Raw genomic sequence first — 16,628 nt, forward strand, 5'->3', positions numbered from 1 at the left:
CAAACTTTCTTTAATGAAGTTTTACCTCATTAGAATTTGCAAAATACACCTTAGATGTTGGAAATACGTTCGTAACCAACACTGCAATTTGATGTTCTCTCCCTATGTTAAAATATTAAGAAAATACTCAAATGCTAGACTACTGGGGTGGGGGGGGTGGGAAGAAGTTGGGGATTTCTTGAGTTCAAAAGTTCTGAGCCACAGTAACAAAACTAAAGCTAAATGGGTGTCTACACTAAGTCCAGCACCAATATGATGAGCTTCAGAAACAGAGAACCCCCAGAATGCCTAAAATAGGGGACACAATATAGATTAGGAAAATGGAGCATGTTAAACTTCTGTACCAATCAATATTAGAAACAAAACTCCATGAGTGTCCAGTGTACTATCAATCTAAGCATGACAGAAAGACCAAGTTTATAAAAAATAAAAACTCAACTGGATCTGTAATGTCATCAGTGAAGGATATTCCCTCTAACAATGCAGATCATAATAAGAAGAATGCAGATCAAACAAGAATAAAAGGGAATTTTGTACACACATTAAAAAATTGAAAAGATGGGGCAGCTAGATGCTATAATAGATAGAGCACCAGCCCTGAAGTCAGGAGGACCTGAGTTAAAATCTGGTCTCAGAAACTTAATTCTTCCTAGCTGTGTGACCCTGGGCAAGTCACATAACCCCAGCTGCCTCAGCAGAAAAAAAAAAAAGAAAAGAAAAGAAATTGAAAAGAAATTCACAAGAAGAGAAAATAAGTTCCCCTGTACTCATAATAATGGGATTCAGCATCCATCCTCTTGATATAACATGAAGATTGTTCATCAAGCAACACATCTTATATTTCAGTGTTGACCCATATCATGTCAAAAGATCTACAACCCAAAGAAAAGTTTTCTAGGACATTATTTACCTATTTTGAGTTTGTACCAACACCACAGACTTTAAAAAGTTGAGTTTCGAGAAGCAAATTGGTTGGGATTTTAGTAGTTCCCCAAATCACTGCCAAAGCAAATAAAATGAGTTGTTTTGCTGGATTTACTTTAATAATTACTTTAGTAAAAAGTAATCAGCATTTTAATAGTCCTGCTTAAGAAGTGGGTAGAGGAGTACAGAACAGAGACAATGGCAAGAGTCTTTGTGGGGTCAAAATACTTTTTCTACTAATGGATGTACCCAAAAAATCCTCACAGGTGTCTCTATTTTTAAAATCCCAAGGGAATATAGAAGAAAGTAGTGCCCCATGATCATCCTTCACCCTTAATTTGGTGAAAGATCTTAAGAAAAATCACCCTAAAATCCTGTATTCAACAGTTTCCCTATTTTTTAAATAGCTGTTAGTGATGCTGCATGAGTGAACATCATGGGGCTGTCTTTCTAGAGGTGTTCAAGCAGAAAATGGGGGGATATTTGTCAAGTATATTATGGAATAAATTCTTGGTCAAGTAAGAAATATCTGAGATTGCTTTTAACCCTGAGACACTGTAATCACCTGAAACTCATAAAGTACTTTAAAGGTACTTGCTACATAATCATTGCAATTTGAAATGTGACTCTTTAGGAACTTTATTGGTCTATGACTGTGCAATCAATTTTGGAAATTATATTGATGAAAGAATGCAACTATGTAATCCTCAACATTGGCCCCAAATGTTGGCAAACAAAAAGGGGAGTAGGACAAGTGACTTTACTTCTTACAGCAGCACCTTTATCTCTATGTATACGTCAGAGTATATGTTTGTAGCATCTATGAAGGTAGGAATCCTGCCAAAATCTCTCAACCCATCATTTCCTTATTTTTAGTACAATACTCCTTTATTAATTCCAGCTGTGACACTGCTCTATTCAGGGCATTTGTTTTATTAAAATTTTGCAGAGTACACACCAGACACTGTAAATCACAAATCTTGTTGAGAACTCCAAGGGCACAACAGGCAAAGAAAATCTTTACACAGATCTGGCTTACCCAGCCAGGAAAGACAAACATAATGAGAGGCATTTGCAGTAGGTCTCTGGAGGAAAGGGAAAAAGGTAGAAGAGCTTATAGAACTCAATTAGAGTAGAAGTACTTAGATACCTCGTGTATTCATCAATATGAAATATATGAAAAGGAGTAAAGGAAAGAAGAAAATGACAAAATCTCATAGAGGCTAATTCTACTAGTTTGCAAATTAGAATCATCAGAATTGGGTATGAACTAAACTGAAAGTAGCCTTGATTTTGAAAACAATATCTATTAAAAAGAGCAAGTTAATGGCAAGAACAAGATAAGAAATGTTTGTTTCTTAGAAGAATAAAATGGTTTCAAATACTTAGAATCACCCATGCACATTCAAACAACTGAAAGACCAATTATAGATCACTTTTAAATACTCTCGCAGAAGGCTAAAACATCTGTTGGCAAAATTATGTGGTTGCATAAACTTATAATTCAAAGTCTAAGAACTGCCAGGGACTTGAAAGATTATCTAATATAGCACCCTTGTTTTTTAGGTGAAGAAACTGACTTCTAGGGAGATTTATTAATTTACCCAAAATTACAAAATTAGCAGCACATCTGGTACTAGAATCCAGGAGTCCTGATAGTCCTCTACTCAACAGTGTTCTTTCTGAATTACTTAAAATAAATAAAAATCAAAATGCTGGATTTTAAATTTTTCACTAATTCAAATTGCCCTTTCACTTCTCTTAGTTCCAAGATAAATATTTTTACTATGATATCGTCTGCTTTAGCTCATTAGGCTATAAGTAGTTAGTTGACTGAATTTGTATATGGTTAAAAAAGAAGAGATTTATATCTTTCTGGAATCTTGTTGATTTATTTCTATAATCTCTCATATTCATTCCACCGCTAACTTCTTTTCCCACTACCTCTGCCTAAATTCAGAATTTCATTATGTTTCACCTGGATTATTTTGATAGACTCCTAATTTGCCTCCTTGCCATGCATCTTTTACCCATTCCAATCTACTCTATATACCATTTTCCATGTAAATCTACTAATATGCTGCTCTGACCATGTCATTCACATACTCAGAAACTTATCATGGCTTTTTTCCTTCCTAAGAGTATCCTTCTCATCATTTCCTTTAGAGCAATAATATTCCATCATAAACACACACACTTAATGAGTCATTCCCCAATTGTGGGCATCCCTTCAATTTCCAGTTTTTTGCCCTGAGAAGAGAGCTACTGTGAATTCTTTTGTAAAAATAGGTCATTGTCCTTTTTGTATTCATGCCAAGTAATGGTGTTGTTAGGTCAAAGGATATGCATGAATTTATAGCCCTTTGGGTCCAGATCATATTTTTTGATCATTTATTAACTGGGGCAAGGCTCATTTTTTATATATAAATTTGACTCAGTCCCCCCTGTTTGAGAAATTTCTCAAATTTCTCATTTCTCAAATGAGGCTCCATTCTTTAAAATTATTTTTACAATTACTATTCCCCCCCCCCCACCTTTTATTCTCTCCTTTCACCCTGTCCCTCCTCAAAGTGTTTTGGTACTGACCACTTCCTCCCCCAGTATGTCTTCTCTTTTATCACTCTCCCCTTCCCATATCTCATTCCCCTTCTGTTTTCCTACAGGATAAGATAGAAATATAGATCCCTATTGAGTATATATGTTATTTCTTCTTTGAGCCAAGTCTGATGAGAATAAGATTCACTTTCTACCCTTCTGCTCCCCTTTATCTTCTCCACTGTAAAAAGCTTTTTCTTGCAGCTTTTGAAATGACTTTCTGAGTTCTCTTTGGTGTCTCCAAGCTGAGAGGTCTGGGAGCCACCAGTACTGCTGCTGATTCAGAGGTGGGGCTGGGGACACGAGACTCCCACCCTCCTGTCACAGACTTTCCTGCTGACTTTTTTAATTCTTTTTAGCTGGAAAATGTTGTAGTCCGTCCTTTGGGGTGTTCTAATGCTCTAAAATTTGTTTAGAGTAATTTTTAAAGGAATTGGGAGCGGTTTGGGGGTGAGGTTGGGTAAGTTCTTGCCTTTACTCCCACATCTTGGCTCTGCCTCCAGAAAGAATCTTTGAAATATAAACTTCTTAACCCTAACATTCGATGCCATTCATCATCTGGCTCCAATCTACCTTTCCAGATTCACACTCCTCCCCTCCTTCATATGATCCATTATCCTACTATACTGAACTGTTCACAATTTCCTGAAATTTCTTGAGAGCAAAAATAGGGGTTTTTTGTCATTATATTCTTAGCATACAGTGCTTTGAACTATGCTTTATATTTGTTGAATGAATTTTCCTTTTCCAAGTACCATGTATTTGTTGTAGCTGTACCTTATGCCTTAAATATACTTTATTAACCTTGCACGAGTTTAATAAATATTTCTTTGATTAAATTGAATTAAAAGAAAAAAAGAATTAAAAGAATCCAGCTAGGTGGATACAGTGGAGATCACTGGGCCTGGATTCAGGAATACTTGAGTTCAAATCCTGCCTCAGACACTTATTATCTGTATGACTGTCAACCTCATTTCCTTCATTCGAAATAAATGAAGGATTAGAGGCTATTATTAGCCTCTGCAATTTCTTCTATTGCTATATCTATGAATCCTATGGAACAGAAGGAAAAGATTTTTAAAAGCCAACTTTGAAGGCAAAAACAAGAAAATTTTTCATTTGAAATCTTCTTGAAAGGAGTGGGAGGTACAATATTTCTCAGAAAGGGGCATGAAAAATTAATGTCAGTGAAACAGGAGAATGGATGATGAGAGTGTAATAGAGCAGAGTGAGGCAAAAAGTATTAGGTTACTTAAGCTGGGAATGGGGAAGGAAAGAGAAGAGAAAGCATAATAATACAAGTAAACCCAAGTAGCTTAGAAATGAGCCAGTGTAATGGAAAAAAAGAAGAAAGAGAGGGAAATAGAATGATTTCAGACTAACATAACCCAAATAAATAGCAGAGATTTAGGGAAACATACACATATGTAAATAAAGTTACCAGAAGATTACACATCCTTAATAATTCTAAATATGTACCACTACACACCTGTCAGATTGGCTAAGATGACAGGAAAAAAATAATGATGATTGTTGGAGGGGATGCGGGAAAACTGGGACATTGATGCATTGTTGGTGGAGTTGTGAACGAATCCAACCATTCTGGAGAGTAGTTTGGAACTATGCTCAAAAAGTTATCAAACTGTGCATACCCTTTGATCCAGCAGTGTTACTACTGGGCTTATATCCCAAAGAGATCATAAAGAAGGGAAAGGGACCTGTATGTGCACAAATGTTTGTGGCAGCCCTTTTTGTAGTGGCTAAAAACTGGAAACTGAGTGGATGCCCATCAGTTGGAGAATGGCTTAATAAATTGTGGTATATGAATATTATGGAATATTATTGTTCTGTAAGAAATGACCAACAGGATGATTTCAGAAAGGCCTGGAGAGACTTACACGAACTGATGCTGAGTGAAATGAGCAGGACCAGGAGATCATTATATACGTCAACAACAATACTATATGATGACCAGTTCTGATGGACTTGGCCATCCTCAGCAATGAGATCAAACCAAATCATTTCCAGTGGAGCAGTAATGAACTGAACCAGCTACGTCCAGAGAAAGAACTCTGGGAGATGACTAAAAACCATTACATTGAATTCCCAATCCCTATATTTATGCCCACCTGCATTTTTTATTTCCTTCACAAGCTAATTGTACAATATTTCAGAGTCTGATTCTTTTTATACAGCAAAATAACGGTTTGGTCATATATACTTATTATGTATCTAATTTATATTTTAATATATTTAACATCTACTGGTCATCCTGCCATCTGGGGGAAGTGGTGGGGGGTAAGAGGTGAAAAATTGGAACAAGAGATTTGGCAATTGTTAATGTTGTAAAGTTACCCATACATATAACCTGTAGATAAAAGGCTATTAAATAAAAATAAATAAAAAAAATAAAAATAAATAATTCTAAATATGAATGCGAATAGATTAAATTTTACAATTAGGGAATTAAAATCTATATTCCTTCATATGACAATAAAAACAAGAATTAACATCATAATATCTGATAAAATATCAGTTAAAATTGAGGAATTTCAACAGATAGTTGAAAAAAATTATACTTAAAAGCAATGTAATCACTGAAAAAAATAAATGACATACTAAGTTATTAAGAACAGCCCCTCAAAAAGATGATGCAATTTTAATGTTTAATTTTATAATGACTAAATATCTATAAGGACATAAAATGTCAAAATTAACAAAATAAGAAATAAAGATCTGAAGAAAAAAAAAACACCAAGACTAGTTGGATTTTGAATTCTATCAAAAGCTTAAAGAACAATCAAAACATATGCTATAAATATTATTCGCAAAAATATAAAGAAGACACTCAACCATACTTTTATGAAACAAACATGTCTCTGATCCCAAACCAGGAAGAGATAATGCTGAAAAAAAGAACTTTTAGACCATTCCTGATGAAGAGTATTGATGGTGACATTTTCAATAAAATGGCTAACATTTATAGCACTTTAAGGTTTGCAGAGTACTTTATATTTACTATTTAACTTGATCCTTATAACTACCATGTGACATAGGCAATTATTATCTTCATATTTAAGATAAACAAATTGAAGTGCAGAACACTGCATGACTTGTTCAGGGTTACAACATCTGTAGGTTCTGAGTTGGATTTTAATTCAAGTCTTCCTGAATCCAAGGCCATTGCTCTATTCACTTAAAAAAAAAAAAAAACCTTACTATGACAGATTCATACTAGGAATATAAGGAACATTGAACATTAAAATACAATTAGCATCATTAATCATACAAACAACAAAATTAACTAAAACAGTATGATTATTTTAATAGAGGCAGAAAAAAGCCTTAGAGAAAATATAGTGTTTCTCTGTTTAGAAATAAAAAAAAACTTTTTAAAATAAATAGCATAACTATACAAGGATACTTCTTTAATATAGTCAAAAATATAATTAAGATATAACATTGTTTACAATGGAAGCACACTAGAAGTTTTTCCAAGTTAAACAAGGTAAAACTAGTATATTACCTTCCCATTATTTCACAGTGTTCTAGAAATGCTATTCATAGATATGACATGAGAACAAAATAAGATATAAAATAAAACAGGAGATGGAATTGTTCTTTTCATGCAATTATCATCATGTTATGCTTAAAAAATGTCAGATAATACATAAAGTAGTTAAATACAAAATAAATTCATAAAAATCAACATTTCAATACAATCATATAGTAATAAAAATTCCATTGAAATAAATGAAATTGAAAATATTTCTGATCATTAATCTACTAGTTCATACACAAGATTCCTATAAATACAACAATAAAATCATTAAGAGGCAGTTAGGTGGCCATTCTCCAAATGATAAATGGTCAAAGGATATGAACAATTTTCAGACGAAGAAACTGAAACTATTTATAGTCATATGAAAAAATGCTCCAAGTCATTATTAATCAGAGAAATGCAAATCACTATACACCTGTCAGAGTGGCTAGGATGACAGGAAAAGATAATGCTGAATGTTAAAGGGGATGTGGGAAAACTGGGACACTGATACATCATTAATGGAATTGTGAATACATCCAGCCATTCTGGAGAGTGATTTGGAACTATGCTCAAAAATGTTATCCAACTGTGCAAACCCTTTGACCCAGAAGTGATATCACTGAGCTTATATCCCAAAGAGATCTTAAAGAAGGGAAAGGGACCTGTATGTGCAAGAATATTTGTGGCAGCCCTCTTTGTAATGGCCAGAAACTGGAAACTGAGTGGATGCCCATCAATTAGAGAATGGCTGAATAAATTGTGGTATATGCATGTTATGAAATATTATTGTTCTGTAAGAAATGACCAGCAGGATGATTTCAGAAAGGCCTGGAGAGACTTACATGAACTGATGCTAAGTGAAAAGAGCAGAACCAGGAAATCATTATATACTTCAACAACAATACTATATGATGATAATTCTGATGGACGTGGCCCTCTTCAACAATGAGATGAACCAAATCAGCTCCATTTGTTCAATAGTGAATAGAACCAGCTACACCCAGCAAAAGAACTCTGGGAAATGAGTGTGAACCACTACATAGTATTCCCAATCCCTCTATTTTTGTCCACCTGCATTTTTTGTTTCCTTCACAGGTTAATTGTACATTATTTCAAAGTCCGATTCTTCTTGTGCAACAAAATAACTATATGTATATGTGTGTGTGTGTGTGTATATATATATATATATATATATATATATATATATGTATATATATATATATATTGTATTTAACATATACTTTAGTATATTTAACTTGTATTGGTCTACCTGCCATACCTGGGGGGAAGGAGGGGAAAAATTGGAACAAAAGGTTTTGCAATTGTCAATGCTGAAAAATTACCCATGCATATACCTTGTAAATAAAAAGCTATATAAAAAAAGAAGCAGTTAGGAGGCTCAGTGAACAGAGTGTCAGACCTGGATTCAGGAAGATCTGAGGTCAAATTGAGCCTTAGATACATTCTATCTGTGTGATCCTGGGCAAGTCACTTAACTTGTGTTTGTCTTATCCACTGAAATAGGAAATAGCAAACATTTCCAGTATTCTTGCTAAAACAAACAAACAAAACAAAACAAAAAACCCAAGGACTACATGATATGGTCCACAGGATCATGAAGAGTCAGATGCAACTGAACAATAAGAAATCTTTACAGAAAGAAAGGGAGACTTAAATGCAGTTACTGTTTGGATTAAAATACTATCAAAAAAGGAGAATACCTTTATCTCAACACCACTCAAACTTCTTAAGACTTTTTAGACAAAAGAACAAAATAAATTTTATCTAGAATCTCAAGGAAAATAATGAAGGGAAGAAAAGTATGGGAATATATGATTACTAGACATCTAATTCTAGTGAAATCCAATAGCCAAAAAAATTCAATAATTGTTAAAAACAAAAAAGTTAGGTCAACCAAACAATAGATATCATCCATAACATTTACAAAATCCTAGAACATGTATTACTTATTACTGGAGGAAGGCTTCCCTTTCTAAAAAAAAAAAGAACTGTGAGAATAACTAGAAACCAGTTTGGCTGAAATTAAATATATATAAATATATCAGCATCTTATACCATATGCCATACTAAATTCAACCTATATATGTTACCTGAATATAAAAATTTATAGAATAAAAAATGTTTTTGTTAGATGAGCAAAAGCAGGAACTTTGCACAGATATAATAGTGGAAGAATTCCTACTCAAGCAAGGGATACAGAAAATCATAAAAGATACAAAAATTGTACTAGATAAAATTTAAAAGGTTTTGTATAAATAAAATTCTATAGACAAAGTTAAGAGAAAACAGAGAAAACATGAAAATTGTGCATTAAAAAATCACTGTTTGTTATCCAAAATAAGCAAGTAATTGAAATAAATGTATAACACACCAAGGACCATTCCCCAATGATTTTTTTTAATTTCAAAAGAAGAATTACAAACTACTCTTGGCAAATGAATACATGCTTCATATTATAAAAGAAATGCAAATTAAAACAATTCTGAGGTTTTTCTCTACATCATTCAAATTGGCAAAGATGACAAAATATGGGAATCATCAGTGTTAGAAGAGCTATGGAAAGAGGATACTAATGTAACATTAATGGGACTGTTAGGAAGTCGAACCATTCTATATTTGAAGATGTAATTACATAAATACCTAAATATCTAACCTTAAACCTAGCAATATCACTACTAGGTATATACAAAAAAGAAATAAAAGACAGCAAAAAGATCTAATGAATGCAAAAGTATTCGGAGCAGGATTTTTTGTGATAGTAAAAACTCTAAACAGGACAAGTATCAGACAATTAAAGACTGGCTGGGAAAAAATCTTGACAAGCCATTTCAGTTGAATCCGAAACTTTTGACCTCGTGAAGTTTTATTGGCAAAGATATTGAAGTGGTTTGCCATTTCTTTCTCCAGTTCATTTTACAGATGAGGAAAGTGAGGTAAATTAGGTTAAGTAACTTTCCTGGGTTCACACAACTAATAAGTATCTCAGACTGAATTTGAACTCAGATCTTCCTGACTACAGGCTGAGCATCACTTTATTTCCATTATGGGTTTTTTGGGGGGAAATTATGTTGAGTTGGATATCTGGGTTCAAATCCTTACTCTGACCCTCTCACTATAACCTTAAGCAAGTTACCTCATCTCTCTGGGTCTCAGTATCCTCTTCTGTAAAAGGAAGAGAATAGACTAGTTGGCATCTGAGTCTCTTAGGGCTTGAATCTCTGATCCTATGATCTATAAATATAACAAATTTATTGTTCTGTAAAAAAAGAGCGAATAAGAAAAAGAAATGTGGGAAAATTGATGTCAAGAGAGAAAGAACCAAAAGAACAATATACAAAATGATTCCAACAATGTAAATGCAAAGATCAGTAAAAAGAAATCTAACTGAATAACTGAGAAGTCGCAGATCATTAAAACTATCACCTTCCTCCTAGCCTAGAAGTAGGAGAGCACAAGCACAGAACATTATATATGTTGTCTGGAAGTCTCCATTACTTAATACAGAGTAAAAAAGAAGTGATTTGATGGGTTATTCTTATGGGGAAAAAAATCCTTATTAAAGAAAATCTGCCTAAAAATTGACCCCATTCATGTTAGCCCCTGCAAGTGTTGTGCAAATATACTTGGGTACTAACTATCCAACCTTAGTCTCTAATTATCTCATACACCTTGACATGAAATGCAGGAGAAAAATCTAGCAGACATTACTGTTCTGAGGTCTTGGCCCTAACGTGCAATGTTAAATCTCACCGGGTCGTCTCTATCTCTGGCAGTGCTCGTCCACATGCGGAAAAGGTCTACAATCTCGGGTAGTGCAGTGTATGCACAAAGTTACTGGGCGCCATGGCAACGAGTGCCCCATCCTCTCCAAGCCAGCAGCCTACAGACAGTGTCACCAAGAAGTCTGTAATGAGAAGATCAATGTCAACACCATCACATCCCCACGACTGGGTGAGTAGATTCGGTCTGTGGAACAGAAGAAAAAGTCATTTTGTACTGCTCTTGGTATTTGGTCACTGAGAACAAATTTTGAAGGTCTGAAAACTACTGATTATGCCCTGAGAGGTTCAACCTCAGCTCATCTTATCCACCTCTAGAGATCTGTACAGAATTGGTTAGTAATTTAAAAGATGAGATTCCCATTTCACAGACTGGAAAAGATATTTAATAACTGCAGACTCAAACACAATATTTTCAGCATCTGCATGCTAGCAAACTTAGTTAACAAATGAAGAACATATGAAAATGTCTCTTTAGCATGTTAGTATTCCTCTAAATGGGAAAAGGGGAGATGGGAAATGCTTCATTTGGAGAATAAGGCTTTTTTTGGACATCATTCATTAAACTATTTAAATGTGCATGGAATTCATTTCACGATGATGTTCTAGAAGAAAATGGTAAGAAATGTTTAGTAGAATGGAACATTTAAATTCATCAGGGAGTTTTTTCTGTAAGTAATTTGACTATTTTTTAAATCTATCCCTTTACACTCCATGCCAGCACAACCACAATTGTGTAGTAAACATGGTCCCATGTGTGAGGAGAGAAGGGGAGAGAAGTTAAATTCATCTTATTACTGCTCTTTTTAAAAGTTTCTGCTTTCCAAAATACCACCCCTTCATAAAGATTTTTCTGGTCAAAGTCCCTTTCCATTAAAACATTGACTCCAACTGTTTTTTAAGCCTCAACCACAAAGACTTTTAGCTGTGAGTAAATTTTATATCTCAGTCTGAGCCTAGAGTTGAAAGTTACCCCAAAGATCATCTGATCCAATCCTCACCTGAAACATGAGTTTCCTCAATAACATATACCCAACAAAATAAATTTCCAGCTTCTAACAGAATTATTTCAAGTAATGAAAGAACTTACTGCCTCATGAAGCCAACCATTCCATTTTCAGACAACTTTCAAGTTCTTCCTTATGTTGAATCAAAATACATCACCTAGTTACTTCTCCCTAGTTCTTTTATTTGGTGCCACAAGGTACCAATTGACCTTCTTCAATATAAGATAAATTCTAACTTGTCAATTTCTATCTTAAAACTTTTTATTCAAAATTGAACTAGGTAATCCAGATAGGATCTGATTTGCTTAGTTCATTATGACTGATCATATAGCTTCTTTCTACCATACAAAAGTGATTTGAATTAGGATTTCAGTCTCTTAAATAAAGTCTAGATTTTTTTTCAAATATTCTGCATAAAACAGCTATGTCCTAAATTTAATAAATTGTAAAAATAATGGTGGTGATATTCTTAGGCATAAAGTTGCAGTAACTGCCAGTTAATTCTTTAGGGGCTCAGGAATGAAGGTAGTTTGGTGTAGAAACAAGTGGCTTTGAAAGCTAACAAGTTAGCCTTCTTTTCTGACTTTTATTACTTATCTGATCTTAGGCAAGTCTTTTAAAATGTCTGGATCTTGGTTTTCTTATTTGTCAACTGCCAATTACTAAGATTTTGTTGAGCTCTAAATCTTGTGGTGCTAAATGTGTGTAATGATGTTGATGAACTGATTCTTTCTCGAGGCTTCACATTGTTATGTTTGCAATAGGCTGTCAGTAAAATGAAACAGAATCTCCAGGCTGTTTGTCCCCTAAAAATTTTGAAGAGTGTTCAAATGTATAATGAACAGTGATAATGTTATCTGCCCTGATGAGAGATAAACCCAAAACCAAATGAATGAAGGTGGCTAAACTTCCAAGTAGAGCAGAGAGAGGGAAGGAATGATCCCTCAAATCATGGCTAGAATATTTGAGTTGACCACCGTGCAAGTTTTCTTACTTTCCACGTCTTTCTAAAAGTTCTGAATTTCTCCTTTCTGGTTCTTATCCAAAGCTGCTCTGACATACAAGTGCACCGGGGACCAATGGACAGTGTACTGCAGGGTAATCCGGGAGAAGAACCTATGCCAGGACATGAGATGGTATCAGCGCTGCTGCCAGACGTGCAGGGACTTTTATGCCAACAAGATGCAGCAGAAGAGTTAATGACACTGCTCTCCTGCCTAGACTGAACATTGCCAGCCAGTTATGGAATTCACGGACTTGTAGGTCTGAGTTCTGGAACTTAACAATGACAGAGGGAGTGGTGGATTCCAAAGCATATATGATTAAGGCGAAAGTAATTTCATAGATTGGATGTACCAAAGCTATCTATCCATCCCTCATGCATATGATACAGTCATCTCAACAGTTATCACACAAAATTTAATTGTGGATTTGGCTTCATATTTGTCATTAATGATTTTTACTTAATATATTATTAATAGCCACTGGATGGCTTTCTACAGTAGGGGAAAAAAGACAAAAAGTCACAAAGTAATTATAGTCTCTAAGGTTTTATGTACCTCTGAGGGAAAAAAAAACCTCTGGCCAACAATTTTATAAAGGTAGAGACATTAGTTAGCACTTGAGTCTTGGCTTCCTCTGGTATTATGAATTCCCAGTGGTTAATATGCCAGGGGAGGGGTGGAAGAAGAGGGAATCATGTAAATGAAATGCTTAATTTAAAAAGGAGTCTTGCTGTTAAAAAAAAAGAAAAAAAAACCTGTGAAAATCGATGGCAGAGGATATGTGAGTGAAAAAGTAGTGCAACAGAATCTTAGGCTTCCTTATAATTTAAATTTTTAAATACAGAAGATTCAGGACTTTGCTATACTGCCCACATCTAAGAATATAATCTCTTTTAAAATTTTTTATTTCGTTTTTGCTGTCTTGCCTCTGCAAGTCCTTAAGTTCCTATAACCTGATAAATAATAGCAGGAGGACATTCATTCAGCAAAATCACTTTCTTTGGGGAAGAATACCCTGAGAAGTGATGAGTTCTGAGCATTTTGAGTTGTTCTGATCTCTACTTGCCACCTCTTAGGGGAAAAAATGCTGTAGTAAAAACAGAACGATATTTCTTCAGGGTACTGTGAAATTAATGTAATTGGTACATATCATGCAAGTGAGCTCAGAACAACTTTGGCAGAGGTATAAAGATGAATTATTGATCCATCGGTCTTTCTGTTCTCCGATTTCTGCAAGCTTGTCCTTCATAAAAAAATTTTTCTAATACATATACATCATATCACACTTACACTATATTTGAATAGTTCATATTACTCAGTAGTGACAGAATACATCTATTTTCAGAGCCACCAAAAAGTGCTTTTTAAATAACATTATATCTTTGTATGTCTAAAAATAGAAACTGAAACTGAATCTATAGGACTTGCAACATAAGTCCAGATACAGAATTCTGGCTGTTTTCACTATGGATTTTGCTAATGTCCTTTGCATATGATCTACTTGCACAAAGCAATAAGCAGAATTAAATCATTTATAACACATAGCAAAGCTAGTTTTTAGAGTGGTTTCAAACCTTCACTCTGGTCTGGGCCCTATATTATAATATTATTGTTATTATTATTATTATCTGCTATTTATATGTGACATTGGTGAAAGGCTCTTAATTGAAAAAAAAAAAAAAAAAAAATCAAGACTTTTATCCTTATCTGAGTGAGAGCCTACCAATATCCAGAAGCACAGGGAAATGATTAGTTAACACTTTAAGGGCATCTGTGAAACCAGCCTGTACACACAAACTGGAAACTATTTTCCAACCCTGCCTCAGTAAGGCAATGCTAGTTACAAGTTGCAATGCAGGGGGTCCTTGGTATCTGTAGCTGTCCCAGAAACAACGCATATTTTGCTCACAGATTCGTGAGTATTTCATTGGTGCTTATATTTGAAAATTTTACCTTTTCCTACCTTAAATAAGACAGATGATCTTACTTAGGTCTAATTCCTAAGTAGTCATCACAGTGATTTTGCCACAAGAATTATTACTGATTTAATGGTGCTCCATTTGTTGTTTTTTTTCTTTCTGATGTAACTTCAATTTTTTTTTAATGTGCTATTGTACTTCAGAAGAGGGAAAACATCTCTCTACCTTCCCCCACCTCTTGTGGGGTATTTTTGTTTTGTGTGTGAATGAGTGTGTTGAGGGTGGGGGGTTTGTTTTGCAGGGGTTGGGGAATTTTTTTGTTTTGGTTTGATTTGGTTTGTTTTTGATACCATAGATACGAAGAAGTACTAGGGAAGTCTGAGAATGAATTCATTTCCACTTTTATAAACAAAGATATTTTGCATCCATTATAGTTGCTTTATGGAAAAAAATACATTAGAAAATATGTCAAGACATGATAATCATTAGTATAAAACACCAACATTTGCCTTGACACCTCTTTGAAAAACATTTTGTTCTTTCACTGTTCAAGGTAAAGCTATAATATTTTTATTGCCTTCTCCTTACCCCTACTTCCAGGTCTTTATTTCCACAAAATATCCAATTAAATTCTGGAAAAAGTTGGGTCTTGATTTTTATCCCTTGCTCTTCTCTGGTGTTCCATTTGTTCACATAAAAATAAATATAGAAACTTTGTTTTATTTCACAACTAAGCAATAATACTAAATTAACTACTTGAAGGTGAGGGGCAGAAATCTTACTGTATGAAGCCAAGTTTTCTAAGAGTTACTAAAAGCTAAACCCAGAAGCATTTCTGGTTGGCCTACGCATTCAGCTTTGGCCAATAAAAGCAAGGCAGTGCCACTGATGTGCCCATGTAGAAAAGCAAGAAAACCACTTAAGCAACACTCTGAAAATTGGCTTCTAATTTTTTTTCATAGCTGCCCTGCCAAAGCCAATTTCATACCACTCTACAAAATACCAACAAACTATGAATGCAAATGTCTGATTTTATTAAATTCTCCATTATTTTTGCCTTATTGTTTCCTAGGAGTTTTAATTAAACCAGAAAATGCCACCTAATTTGCCCTCTCTTCATTTACTTCATAGCAATTCAGAAAAAAAATCATTTCATTGTAGCTATTCTGATACTTTGGAGGTTTGCTTTCTTCCTTAGAAACTGATGTTCTGTGATTACAACAGTGCTATTTCCATATTGTAAACAATACTCCATACTGTTACTAAAGTACTGTACATTTTTAGTTGCACAGATGTGTTCTGAGTATAAAATCTCACTATCTTACATAATGGTGCTATTTTTATTGGTGAAAAAAATCCTAGCAGTTGGTTATTGCTTGATATTTTATTATAATACAGGGAATATAACCTCAATGGCAATAATATCATTTAATTTTTCATTACAGAGTCAAATGTATATTTTTTTCATTAGTTAACTTACATTATGTACTGTATCAGTGGTATTTTTACTTTGCTTTTTTGGTGCTGGTTTTGAAAACACAGAAGTCAAACAGATTGGAAACAGTTGTAAATGAAAAAAAAAATCATTCCATTTTGAAGCAGACTGAATGTTCAATAAAATGTTTTTTCCATAACACTTTTAACAAGGTTTGTGAATTTGAAAGCCAAAAAAAGAAAAAAAAATCCCAACAAACTCTCTATGAAAAGGCACAAGAAGGCTATAATCCATTATCCCTTGGTCTGATACTTGACTTGGACTTGGCCTGAAATAAGTCCACAGCTTGTTGATGACAGCTGTGGTAGGTGTAAAAGGTCATTGGTAAATGAAATCCTGG

The 16,628-nt window shown here is 34.2% G+C and overlaps 1 protein-coding gene across 2 annotated transcripts in view; it reads left to right on the top strand.

The window, feature by feature from the left end:
- ADAMTS17 (ADAM metallopeptidase with thrombospondin type 1 motif 17) overlaps positions 1-16,408 on the top strand; it is a 473,015-nt gene extending 456,607 nt beyond the window's left edge. For both annotated transcript variants that reach the window (XM_031955494.1, XM_031955493.1), the window contains 2 exons: positions 10,858-11,035; positions 12,919-16,408. In XM_031955494.1, coding sequence (XP_031811354.1) covers positions 10,858-11,035; positions 12,919-13,070 — 330 coding nt within the window. In that variant the 3' untranslated portion in view covers positions 13,071-16,408. The remainder of the gene's footprint in view (positions 1-10,857; positions 11,036-12,918) is intronic.
- The last annotated feature ends 220 nt before the right edge of the window (positions 16,409-16,628 follow it).

Source organism: Sarcophilus harrisii, chromosome 2 (genome assembly GCF_902635505.1).
Source record: "Sarcophilus harrisii chromosome 2, mSarHar1.11, whole genome shotgun sequence".
NCBI lineage: Eukaryota > Metazoa > Chordata > Mammalia > Dasyuromorphia > Dasyuridae > Sarcophilus > Sarcophilus harrisii.